This window comes from Oncorhynchus mykiss, chromosome 4 (assembly GCF_057628025.1).
Source record: "Oncorhynchus mykiss isolate SJ-2025 chromosome 4, ASM5762802v1, whole genome shotgun sequence".
NCBI lineage: Eukaryota > Metazoa > Chordata > Actinopteri > Salmoniformes > Salmonidae > Oncorhynchus > Oncorhynchus mykiss.
This window is the reverse complement of record NC_143025.1, coordinates 85,482,977-85,495,761: the sequence shown is the minus strand read 5'-3', so window position 1 is coordinate 85,495,761 and position 12,785 is coordinate 85,482,977. Positions and strand designations below refer to the sequence as shown.

The 12,785-nt window shown below is 46.6% G+C and overlaps 1 protein-coding gene across 16 annotated transcripts in view; it reads left to right on the top strand.

Moving 5' to 3' along the window:
* LOC110522572 (neurexin-3b) overlaps positions 1–12,785 on the top strand; it is a 628,889-nt gene that overhangs the window by 594,145 nt on the left and 21,959 nt on the right. For all 16 annotated transcript variants that reach the window (XR_016495480.1, XR_016495481.1, XR_016495482.1 and 13 more), the window contains one exon: positions 8,039–8,117. Coding sequence is in view for 12 of the 16 variants with exons in the window: in XM_090233216.1 (XP_090089342.1) it covers positions 8,039–8,117 (79 nt within the window). In the remaining 4 variants the exon portion in view is untranslated. The remainder of the gene's footprint in view (positions 1–8,038; positions 8,118–12,785) is intronic.

The following is a 12,785-nucleotide window of genomic DNA, read 5'->3' as shown; positions in this document are numbered from 1 at the left end:
AGTCTCTCTTCCGGCTTTCACCCCCAGTCTAACGGTCAAGCAGAACGGGCCAATCAGACTATTGGTCGCATCTTACGCAGTCTTTCTTTTCGCAACCCTGCGTCTTGGTCAGAACAGCTCCCCTGGGCAGAATACGCCCACAACTCGCTTCCTTCGTCTGCGACCGGGCTATCTCCTTTTCAGAGTAGCCTCGGGTACCAGCCTCCGCTGTTCTCATCTCAGTTCGCCGAGTCCAGCGTTCCCTCCGCTCAGGCTTTTGTCCAACATTGCGAGCGCACCTGGAAGAGGGTCAGGTCTGCACTTTGCCGTTATAGGGCGCAGACTGTGAGGGCTGCTAATAAGCGTAGAACTAAGAGTCCTAGATATTGTCGCGGTCAGAGAGTTTGGCTCTCCACTCAGAACCTTCCCCTTAAGACCGCTTCTCGCAAGTTGACCCCGCGGTTCATTGGTCCGTTCCGTATTTCTCAGATCATTAATCCTGTCGCAGTTCGACTTCTTCTTCCGCGATATCTTCGTCGCGTCCACCCGGTCTTCCATGTCTCCTGTATCAAGCCCGTTCTTCGCGCCCCCGCTCGTCTCCCCCCCCCCCCCCCCCCCCCATCCTTGTCGAGGGCGCACCCATCTACAGGGTCCGTAGGATTTTGGACATGCGTCCTCGGGGCCGTGGTCATCAGTACCTAGTAGATTGGGAGGGGTACGGTCCTGAGGAGAGGAGTTGGGTTCCCTCTCGGGACGTGCTGGACCGTGCGCTGATCGAGGATTTCCTCCGTTGCCGCCAGGTTTCCTCCTCGAGTGCGCCAGGAGGCGCTCGGTGAGTGGGGGGGTACTGTCATGTTGTGTCTTGTTTCTGTCCTTTCCCTTCACCCTGTCTCCCTCTGCTGGTCGTTATTAGGTTACCTTTTCTCCCCCTCTTTCCCCCAGCTGTTCCTTGTCTCCTCCTAACTACCTCGTCACCCCTTTTCCCACCTGTTCCCTTTTTCCCTCTGATTAGTCCTCTATATCTCTCTCTGTTTTTGTTTCTGTCTTTGTCGGATTCTTGTTTGTGTTGTTCATGCCTGAACCAGACTATCGTCATGTTTGCTGCAACCTTGTCCTGTCCTGTCGGAATCTGCCGGTCCATCTGAGCCTACGTTTGTTTTGTTATTAAAGAAGCTCTGTTTACGTTAAGTCGCTTTTGGGTCCTCATTCACGCACCGTAACAGGTAAAGGCAAAAAAGGCCTTGGTGGCAAGGTAAATACAATATAGCAAGTAAAACACTGGAATGGTAGTTTTGCAATGGAAGAATGTGCAAAGTAGAAATAAAAATAATGGGGTGCAAAGGAGCAAAATAAATAAATAAATTAAATACAGTTGGGAAAGAGGTAGTTGATAGGGCTAAATTATAGGTGGGCTATGTACAGGTGCAGTAATCTGTGAGCTGCTCTGACAGTTGGTGCTTAAAGCTAGTGAGGGAGATAAGTGTTTCCAGTTTCAGAGATTTTTGTAGTTCGTTCCAGTCATTGGCAGCAGAGAACTGGAAAGAGAGGCGGCCAAAGAAAGAATTGGTTTTGGGGGTGACTAGAGATATACCTGCTGGAGCGTGTGCTACAGGTGGGAGATGCTATGGTGACCAGCGAGCTGAGATAAGGGGGGACTTTACCTAGCAGGGTCTTGTAGATGACATGGAGCCAGTGGGTTTGGCGACGAGTATGAAGCGAGGGCCAGCCAACGAGAGCGTACAGGTCGCAATGGTGGGTAGTATATGGGGCTTTGGTGACAAAACGGATTGCACTGTGATAGACTGCATCCAATTTGTTGAGTAGGGTATTGGAGGCTATTTTGTAAATTACATCGCCAAAGTCGAGGATTGGTAGGATGGTCAGTTTTACAAGGGTATGTTTGGCAGCATGAGTGAAGGATGCTTTGTTGCGAAATAGGAAGCCAATTCTAGATTTAACTTTGGATTGGAGATGTTTGATATGGGTCTGGAAGGAGAGTTTACAGTCTAACCAGATACCTAGGTATTTGTAGTTGTCTACGTATTCTAAGTCAGAGCCATCCAGAGTAGTGATGTTGGACAGGCGGGTAGGTGCAGGTAGCGATCGGTTGAAGAGCATGCATTTAGTTTTACTTGTATTTAAGAGCAATTGGAGGCCACGGAAGGAGAGTTGTATGGCATTGAAGCTTGCCTGGAGGGTTGTGTCCAAAGAAGGGCCGGAAGTATACAGAATGGTGTCGTCTGCGTAGAGGTGGATCAGAGACTCACCAGCAGCAAGAGCGACCTCATTGATGTATACAGAGAAGAGAGTCGGTCCAAGAATTGAACCCTGTGGCACCCCCATAGAGACTGCCAGAGGTCCGGACAACAGACCCTCCGATTTGACACACTGAACTCTATCAGAGAAGTAGTTGGTGAACCAGGCGAGGCAATCATTTGAGAAACCAAGGCTGTTGAGTCTGCCGATGAGGATGTGGTGATTGACAGAGTCGAAAGCCTTGGCCAGATCAATGAATACGGCTGCACAGTAATGTTTCTTATCGATGGCGGTTAAGATATCGTTTAGGACCTTGAGCGTGGCTGAGGTGCACCCATGACCAGCTCTGAAACCAGATTGCATAGCAGAGAAGGTATGGTGAGATTCAAAATGGTCGGTAATCTGTTTGTTGACTTGGCTTTCGAAGACCTTAGAAAGGCATGGTAGAATAGATATAGGTCTGTAGCAGTTTGGGTCAAGAGTGTCCCCCCCTTTGAAGAGGGGGATGACCGCAGCTGCTTTCCAATCTTTGGGAATCTCAGACGACACGAAAGAGAGGTTGAACAGGCTAGTAATAGGGGTGGCAACAATTTCGGCAGATAATTTTAGAAAGAAAGGGTCCAGATTGTCTAGCCCGGCTGATTTGTAGGGGTCCAGATTTTGCAGCTCTTTCAGAACATCAGCTGAATGGATTTGGGAGAAGGAGAAATGGGGAAGGCTTGGGTGAGTTGCTGTTGGGGGTGCAGTGCTGTTGACAGGGGTAGGAGTAGCCAGGTGGAAAGCATGGCCAGCAGTAGAAAAATGCTTATTGAAATTTTCAATTATGGTGGATTTATCAGTGGTGACAGTGTTTCCTATCTTCAGTGCAGTGGGCAGCTGGGAGGAGGTGTTCTTATTCTCCATGGACTTTACAGTGTCCCAGAACTTTTTTGAGTTAGTGTTGCAAGAAGCACATTTCTGCTTGAAAAAGCTAGCCTTGGCTTTTCTAACTGCCTAAATGCCTAGAATGTGTCTGGTTCAGAATGTGTTTGGTTTAGAATGTGTCTGGTTCAGATTGTGTCTGGTTTAGAATGTGTCTGGTTTAGAATTAGTCTGGTTTCGAATGTGTCTGGTTTAGAATGTGTTCAGAATTTGTCAGGTTTTGAATGTGTCTGGTTAGAATATGTCTGGTTTAGAATGTATCTGGTTTAGAATGTGTCTGGTTAGAATTGGTCTGGTTTAGAATGTGTTGGCCTTAGAATGTGTCTGGTTCAGAATGTGTTTGGTTCAGAATGTGTCTGGTTCAGAATGTGTCTGGTTCAGAATGTGTCTGGTTCAGAATTTGTCTGGTTTAGTATGTGTCTGGATTAGAATGTGTCTGGTTTAGAATGTGTCTGGTTTAGAGTGTGTCTGGTTTAGAGTGTGTCTGGTTTAGAGTGTGTCTGGTTTAGAGTGTGTCTGGTTTAGAGTGTGTCTGGTTTAGAGTGTGTCTGGTTTAGAGTGTGTCTGGTTTAGAGTGTGTCTGGTTTAGAGTGTGTCTGGTTCAAATTGTGTCTGGTTCAGAATGTGTCTGGGTAGAATGTGTCTGGTTTAAAATGTGTCTGGTTTAGAATGTGTCTGGTTTAGAATGTGTCTGGTTTGGAATGTGTTCAGAATTTGTCAGGTTTAGAATATGTCTGGTTAGAATATGTCTGGTTTAGAATGTATCTGGTTTAGAATGTGTCTGGTTAGAATATGTCTGGTTTAGAATGTGTCTGGTTAGAATATGTCTGGTTTAGAATGTGTCCGGTTTAGAATGTATCTGGGTAGAATGTGTCTGGTTTTAGAATGTGTCTGGATTTAGAATGTGTCTGGGTAGAATGTGTTTGGTTAGAATGTGTCTGGGTAGAATGTGTCTGGGTAGAATGTGTCTGGGTAGAATATGTCTGGTTAGAATGTGTCTGGTTTAGAATGTGTCTGGTTTAGAATGTGTCTGGTTTAGAATGTGCCTGGTGTAGAATGTGTCTGGTTAGAATGTGTCATGTTTATAATGTGTCTTGTTTAGAAAGTATCAGACTCAAAGCTGAAACAATATTTCCAGGGTACCAGTTTTATGAGGTGATAAGATACAGTATGTGTTGATAGTAAAGCTGAGATGTGAGGGGAGAGGCTGAGATTGGCGTAGCAGCCTTTGAAGTCTGGGCTAGTTTTCTTCTTTTCTCTGTGAGTCCTTTTCTGCAACCTACCATCCGAATAACCAGCCATATCTTCTCTCAGTAATAACCAGTCTTTTTACACACATAATGTGACTTCAGTGAATAATATCATATTTACCGAGGGCAACATTTTACACCAATTCAGGTTAGTGAGTTTCCCTTATCTTTTTTCCTCCGTTACTTATTTGTTTGCTTATTTGTTCGCTCTCAGCGCCCCAACCCACACAATCACAAACACACCGCATCACCCTCTCTCTCCCCCTCTTGCTCTCTCTCTCTTTCTCTCTCCTTTCTCTCTCTCTCTCTCTTTCTCTCTCTCTCTCTCTCTCTCTCTCTTTCTCTCTCCTCTCTCTCTTTCTCTCTCTCTCTCTCTCTCTCTCTCTCTCCTTGCCAGGACCAGCTTGCTTAGGGGACTCTTCTCCAGGTTAATTTCTCTGTAGGTGATGGCTTTGTTATGGAAGGTTTGGGAATCACTTCCTTTTAGGTGGTTGTAGAATTTAACGTCTCTTCTCTCTCTCTCTATCTCTCTCTCTCTCTCTCTCTCTCTCTCTCTCTCTCTCTCTCTCTCTCTCTCTCTCTCCTTCTATGAATACATGTATAATAATTGGACTCCGTAACCGTGGAGTCCGTGTGTGTGTGTTCGTCTTATCAGGACAGCAGGGCCTAGAAGTAGCAGCTGTAGTGATGGATGTTGTGGAGGTGGTGGGGGCCCCAGCCGCGGCGTTTCATTAGTCTGTCAATTATATTATATTTAGAGTGTAACAGTGTGGTGGTCCAGCTCTCCAAACTCAACAAGCCCTCTGATATCATAACCCTGCTCTGTGACACCTCTTATTTTATTGCCCTGCTGGTCCCTTCTAATAAACGTCTCTCAGTCCACGCTCGCTAAGCACCAAGCGCTCCACTCAACGCGGCACCACGCTGAAATACGACCCCTATGTCCTCCCCGAGTCGGGCCCGAGAGAGGGGGTGAGGCGAGGGGGTGAGAGAGGTGGTGAGGCGAGGGGATAAATTAGAATTGTGGGATACTGAAGGCTGGCTTCCGCGTCCCAATTGGCACCATATTCCCTATACAGTGCTCTGCTTTTGACCAGATTGCTTTTGACCAATGCACTATATAGGGAATAGGTTGCCATTTGGGACACCCATCGTCCCCCATTCCTCCTCTGCTGCACACATCACAGCATGTGAGTGGGGCAAGGCTGATCTCTAGCTCTGGGTGCTTCCTTAGAGGCCCTTGACTGTAGAGAGGAGGAGAGGAGGAGAGGAGGAGAGGAGGAAGGGAAAAGCAGGTTCTAAATAATCGGAGGAATGAGAGGAAAGCTATAAGGAAAACAATTATATGTAGCTGGGAAGAAGAGAGCACGTAGAGTGAAGAATGATAAACACAATGAGAGGTTTGACTTGAGGTGATATATGGTAGGAATCTCTGACGGAATACTCTGAAAGCACATTCCAGTACAGGCTGGCTAGATATCTAGTATAGGCTGTCTTGATATCTAGTATAGGCTGGCTAGATATCTAGTATAGGCTGTCTTGATATCTAGTATAGGCTGTCTTGATATCTAGTATAGGCTGTCTTGATATCTAGTATAGGCTGTCTTGATATCTAGTATTGGCTGTCTTGATATCTAGTATTGGCTGTCTTGATATCTAGTATAGGCTGTCTTGATATCTAGTATAGGCTGTCTTGATATCTAGTATAGGCTGTCTTGATATCTAGTATAGGCTGTCTTGATATCTAGTATTGGCTGTCTTGATATCTAGTATAGGCTGGCTAGGTATTTAGTACAGGTTGGCTAGATATCTAGTATTGGCTGTCTTGATATCTAGTGTAGGCTGGCTAGGTATTTAGTACAGGCTGGCTAGGTATTTAGTACAGACTGTCTAGGTATTTAGTACAGGCTGTCTAGGTATTTAGAAGAGGCTGGCTAGGTATTTAGTACAGGCTGGCTAGGTATTTAGTACAGGCTGGCTAGGTATTTAGTACAGGCTGGCTAGGTATTTAGTACAGACTGTCGAGGTATTTAGTACAGGCTGGCTAGGTATTTAGTATAGGCTGTCTAGGTATTTAGTACAGGCTGTCTAGGTATTTAGTACAGGCTGGCTAGGTATTTATTACAGGCTGTCTAGCTATTTAGTACAGGCTGGCTAGGTATTTAGTACAGGCTGTCTAGCTATTTAGTACAGGCTGGCTAGGTATTTAGTACAGGCTGGCTAGCTATTTAGTACAGGCTGGCTAGGTATTTAGTTTAGGCTGTCTAGGTATTTAGTACAGGCTGTTTAGATATTTAGTATAGCCTGTCTAGCTATTTAGTACAGGCTGGCTAGGTATTTAGTACAGGCTGGCTAGGTATTTAGTACAGGCTGTCTAGGTATTTAGTACAGGCTGGCTAGGTATTTAGTACAGGCTGTCTAGGTATTTAGTACAGGCTGGCTAGGTATTTAGTACAGGCTGGCTAGGTATTTAGTACAGGCTGGCTAGGTACTTAGTACAGGCTGGCTAGATATTTAGTACAGGCTGTCTAGGTATTTAGTACAGGCTGGCTAGGTATTTAGTACATGCTGTCTAGGTATTTAGTACAGGCTGTCTAGGTATTTAGTACAGGCTGGCTAGGTATTTAGTACAGGCTGTCTAGGTATTTAGTACAGGCTGTCTAGGTATTTAGTACAGGCTGGCTAGGTATTTAGTACAGGCTGGCTAGGTATTTAGTACAGGCTGTCTAGGTATTTAGTACAGGCTGTCTAGGTATTTAGTACAGGCTGGCTTGGTATTTAGTTTAGGCTGGTTTGGTATTTAGTACAGGCTGTCTATGTATTTAGTACAGGCTGTCTAGCTATTTAGTACAGGCTGGCTAGGTATTTAGTACAGGCTGTCTAGCTATTTAGTACAGGCTGGCTAGGTATTTAGTACAGGCTGTCTAGGTATTTAGTACAGGCTGTCTAGCTATTTAGTACAGGCTGGCTAGGTATTTAGTACAGGCTGGCTAGGTATTTAGTACAGGCTGTCTAGCTATTTAGTACAGGCTGGCTAGGTATTTAGTACAGGCTGGCTAGCTATTTAGTACAGGCTGGCTAGGTATTTAGTTTAGGCTGTCTAGGTATTTAGTACAGGCTGGCTAGGTATTTAGTACAGGCTGTCTAGGTATTTAGTACAGGCTGTCTAGGTATTTAGTACAGGCTGGCTTGGTATTTAGTTTAGGCTGGCTTGATATTTAGTACAGGCTGTCTATGTATTTAGTACAGGCTGTCTAGCTATTTAGTACAGACTGGCTAGGTATTTAGTACAGGCTGTCTAGCTATTTAGTACAGGCTGGCTAGGTATTTAGTACAGGCTGTCTAGGTATTTAGTACAGGCTGTCTAGCTATTTAGTACAGGCTGGCTAGGTATTTAGTACAGGCTGGCTAGGTATTTAGTTTAGGCTGGAGTGGGATGGTAGTAGGAGACTGGATGTGCTCTATTGCCACTCTAGGTTGGCTTCTGGTGGGATCAATCTTCCATACAGATATATTTAGGTAGGTGACTGTATGGGTCCACTGTCTGCCACAATGTATGTGATGTGCAGCCTCTCACCATGTTCTCTGCTGTCTCTTCTCTGTCTGTCCCGGTGTCGCGCTTGCCCCGGCAGACGACAGATGACATAGTATCGTCGGCGGAGTGTTCCAGCGACGACGAGGATCTGGAGGAGTGTGATTCCGGACACGCAGGTGGGATGGGTGTGTCGAGTTGTGCTTGCTCAGACCTACCAGTCTATTTTTATTCCTTTGATTGATTTGCAACCAAAACCCCCAAAAAAAAGAGGATCGTTCTCTTCTAAGCATCAGGTCCCATGGGAGCCTAAACTGTAACTTCAGAATACTCCCTAAAAGCACCATGAGATACAGCAGTAAGGGTCTGAGGGTTTCAGCTATACGTATGTGGAAAGTTGAAAGAGCTCCCAGCACTTTGAAGATGATGAAAGTAAATCCTTAGCAGGCCCTCTGTAGAAAAGTCACTTCTGAAGTTTTGAAGTTATATTTATGCTCCAAACTCTGAGTAAATGTATTCATAGTTCTACACACCCGCATATGTCATAGTGTTGTAGTCTGTAATGCAGTTGGATTATAGTCTCTGATACAAATTACACTGAGCTGTGGGGCCTCTGGTCGTTAACATGGTTAAAAGCGTGAATACTAAATTGTTTTCTCTCAGCATTCAAAGGAGAGCAAACTTTCAATCAAAAAAGTACCGAATTAGTATCAAGCTCCATGTTTACACTGATGCTTCAAAATGTATCTGTCCTGTTTTACATGGTTGACATGTTTCTCGCTGTGCGTGTGTGTGCTTCTTCTCGACAGAGGATACATTTTGAGATTATTTTTTAAAAGGAACAAAAAAAATGCTTTCAGCATAGATACTGTGATATGTAGCAGACTAACTACAACATACCCAGTCCTCCCCCCTCTCTCTTCTCTCTTTCTCCTGTTTGTTCCTTTTGTTTCCTTATACGTTGGAGGCTTGCCTTACCTGAAACACTCTAATAGACAACAGATATCCTCCAACTTCTGTGTGCATCGTTTCTCTCTCTCCTGCCTCACCACACATAGTTGTCACCAGGTTGAAGTGAGTTATAACTCTCAGTAGTGTGAAATAATAATAATAATAATAATGATAACGCATAATGCCAGAGCTGAGCAGGAAGTAGATTTGAAATGGAAACATATCACTTGTTTTGAGACAACTTGGGTTTAGGAACGGTTTGCTGCATGCTAATATTAATGATAAGCTGTCTGTCATGTCCCCAACAGAGCTCAGCTCAGCCCCATCAGAGCACAGCCAATCATATTGTCTGTCATGAGGATAATTCATCCAGATACACTCCTATTAGTCCTGAAAATGAATAACTACAAACAAATATTCTGATACACTCCTATTAGTCCTGAAAATGAATAACTACAAACAAATATTCTGATACACTCCTACTAGTCCTGAAAATGAATAACTACAAACAAATACTGTCTGATACACTCCTACTAGTCCTGAAAATTAATAACTACAAACAAATATTGCCTGGTTCAATGTGAACCAGCATAGACATAAACTACCCAGAACAGACATCCCCATTCAAGTCACCGTTCTGTGGTTGGTAAATGTTCCGGTGGACTATTGAATATTCAAATTCTATGACTATTGTGTGAAGGGCCTCTCTCGCTCTCTCCTCTCCTGAATCCCTGTGGAAGTCATTCTTCCCCTCTCCTCCTTCCTGTGGAAGTCATTCTCCCCCTCTCCTCCCTCCTGTGGAAGTCATTCTCCCCCTCTCCTCCCTCCTGTGGAAGTCATTCTCCCCCTCTCTACCATCATGTGGAAGTCATTCTCCCCCTCTCTACCATCCTGTGGAAGTCATTCTCCCCCTCTCTACCATCCTGTGGAAGTCATTCTCCCCCTCTCTACCATCCTGTGGAAGTCATTCTCCCCCTCTCTACCATCATGTGGAAGTCATTCTCCCCCTCTCTACCATCCTGTGGAAGTCATTCTCCCCCTCTCTACCAACCTGTGGAAGTCATTCTCCGCCTCTCTACCATCCTGTGGAAGTCATTCTCCCCCTCTCTAGCAACCTGTGGAAGTCATTCTCCCCCTCTCTCCTCTCCTGTGGAAGTCATTCTCCCCCTCTCTCCTGTCCTGTGGAAGTCATTCTCCCCCTCTCTACCAACCTGTGGATGTCATTCTCCCCCTCTCTCCTCTCGTGTGGAAGTAATCATCTCCCCTCCTGTGGATGTCATTCTCCCCCTCTCTACCATCCTGTGGATGTCATTCTCCCCCTCTCTACCATCCTGTGGATGTCATTCTCCCCTTCTCTCCCCTCCTGTGGAAGTTATTCTCCCCTCTTGTGGAATTTATTCTCCCCCTCTCTCATCCCGTAAAAGTCATTCGCCCCTCTTGTGGAAATGATTCTCTCCCTCCTCTTGTGGAAGTCATTCTCCCCCTCTCTCATCCCGCAAAAGTCATTCTTCCCCTCTTTACTGTACTGTGGAAGTCATTCTCCCCCTCTCTCCCCTCCTGTGGAAGTCATTCTCCCCCTCTCCCCTCTTGTGGAATTCATTCTCCCCCTCTCTACCATCCTGTGGAATTCATTCTCCCCCTCTCTACCATCCTGTGGAATTCATTCTCCCCCTCTCTCCTGTCCTGTGGAAGTCATTCTCCCCCTCTCTACCAACCTGTGGATGTCATTCTCCCCCTCTCTCCTCTCGTGTGGAAGTAATCATCTCCCCTCCTGTGGATATCATTCTCCCTCTCTCTACCATCCTGTGGATGTCATTCTCCCCTTCTCTCCCCTCCTGTGGAAGTCATTCTCCCCTCTTGTGGAATTCATTCTCCCCCTCTCTCATCCCGTAAAAGTCATTCTCCCCTCTTGTGGAAATTATTCTCTCCCTCGTCTTGTGGAAGTCATTCTCCCCCTCTCTCATCCCTTAAAAGTCATTCTTCCCCTCTTTACCGTAGTGTGGAAGTCATTCTCCCCCTTTCTCCTCTCATGTGGAAGTCATTCTCCCCCTCTCTCCTCTCCTGTGGAAGTCATTCTCCCCCTCTCTCCTGTCCTGTGGAAGTCATTCTCCCCCTCCTCTCCCGTGGATGTCATTCTCCCCCTCTCTCCTCTCGTGTGGAAGTAATCATCTCCCCTCCTGTGGAAGTCATTCTCCCCTCTCTCCTCTCCTGTGGAAGTCATTCTCCCCCTCTCTCGTCACCTGTGGAAGTCATTCTCCCCCTCTCTCCTGTCCTGTGGATGTCATTCTCCCCCTCTCTCCTCTCGTGTGGAAGTAATCATCTCCCCTCCTGTGGATGTCATTCTCCCCCTCTCTACCATCCTGTGGATGTCATTCTCCCCTTCTCTCCCCTACTGTGTAAGTCATTCCCTCCTCTTGTGGAATTCATTCTCCCCCTCGCTCATCCCGTAAAAGTCATTCTCCCCTCTTGTGTAAATTATTCTCTCCCTCCTCTTGTGGAAGTCATTCTCCCCCTCTCTCATCCCGTAAAAGTCATTCTTCCCCTCTTTACCGTACTGTGGAAGTCATTCTCCCCCTCTCTCCCCTCCTGTGGAAGTCATTCTCCCCCTCTCTCCTCTCGTGTGGAAGTAATCATCTCCCCTCCTGTGGATGTCATTCTCCCCCTCTCTTCTCTCCTGTGGAAGTCATTCTCCCCCTCGCTATCATCCTGCGGAAGTCATTCTCCCCCTCTCTCATCCCGTAAAAGTAATTCTCCCCTCTTGTGGAAATTATTCTCTCCCTTCTCTTGTGGAAGTCATTCTCTCCCTCTCTCATCCCGTAAAAGTCATTCTTCCCCTCTTTACCGTAGTGTGGAAGTCATTCTCCCCCTTTCTCCTCTCCTGTGGAAGTCATTCTCCCCCTCTCTCCTCTCCTGTGGAAGTCATTCTCCCCCTCTCTCCTCTCATGTGGAAGTCATTCTCCCCCTCTCTCCTGTCCTGTGGAAGTCATTCTCCACCTCGCTATCATCCTGTGGAAGTCATTCTCCCCCTCTCCTCCAACCTGTGGAAGTCATTTTCCCCCTCTCCTCCCTCCTGTGGAAGTCATTCTCCCCCTCTCCAACCTCCTGTGGAAGTCATTCTTCCCCTCTCTACCATCCTGTGGAAGTCATTCTCCCCCTCTCTCCTGTCCTGTGGATGTCATTCTCCCCCTCTCTCCTCTCGTGTGGAAGTAATCATCTCCCCTCCTGTGGAAGTCATTCTCCCCCGCTCTCCTCTCCTGTGGAAGCCATTCTCCCCCTCTCTTCTGTCCTGTGGATGTCATTCTCCCCCTCTCTCCTCTCGTGTGGAAGTAATCATCTCCCCTCCTGTGGAAGTCATTCTCCCCCTCCTCTCCTGTGGATGTCATTCTCCCCCTCTCTCCTCTCGTGTGGAAGTAATCATCTTCACTCCTGTGGAAGTCATTCTCCCCCTCCTCTCCTGTGGATGTCATTCTCCCCCTCTCTCCTCTCGTGTGGAAGTAATCATCTTCACTCCTGTGGATGTCATTCTCCCCCTCTCGCCCCTCCTGTTGTAGTCATTCTCCCTCTCTCTCCACACTTGTGGAAGATGTTCTCTCCCTCTTTCCTCTCTTGTGGAATTCATTCTCTCCCCCTCTGTCCCCTCTTGTCTAAGTCATTATCCCCCTCGCTATCATCCTGTGGAAGTCATTCTCCCCCTCGATGTTCTCCTATGGAAGTCATCCTCCCCCTCTCTAACCCTCCTGTGGAATTAATTATCTCTGTCTTGTCCCTCCTGTGGAAGTCATTCTCCCCCCTCTCTGTACTTCCGTGGAAGACATTCTGCCTCTCTCTTTCCTCTTGTGGAAGTCATTCTCCCCAGTCTCCCCTGCTGTGGAATTCATTCTCCCCCTCTCGCCCCT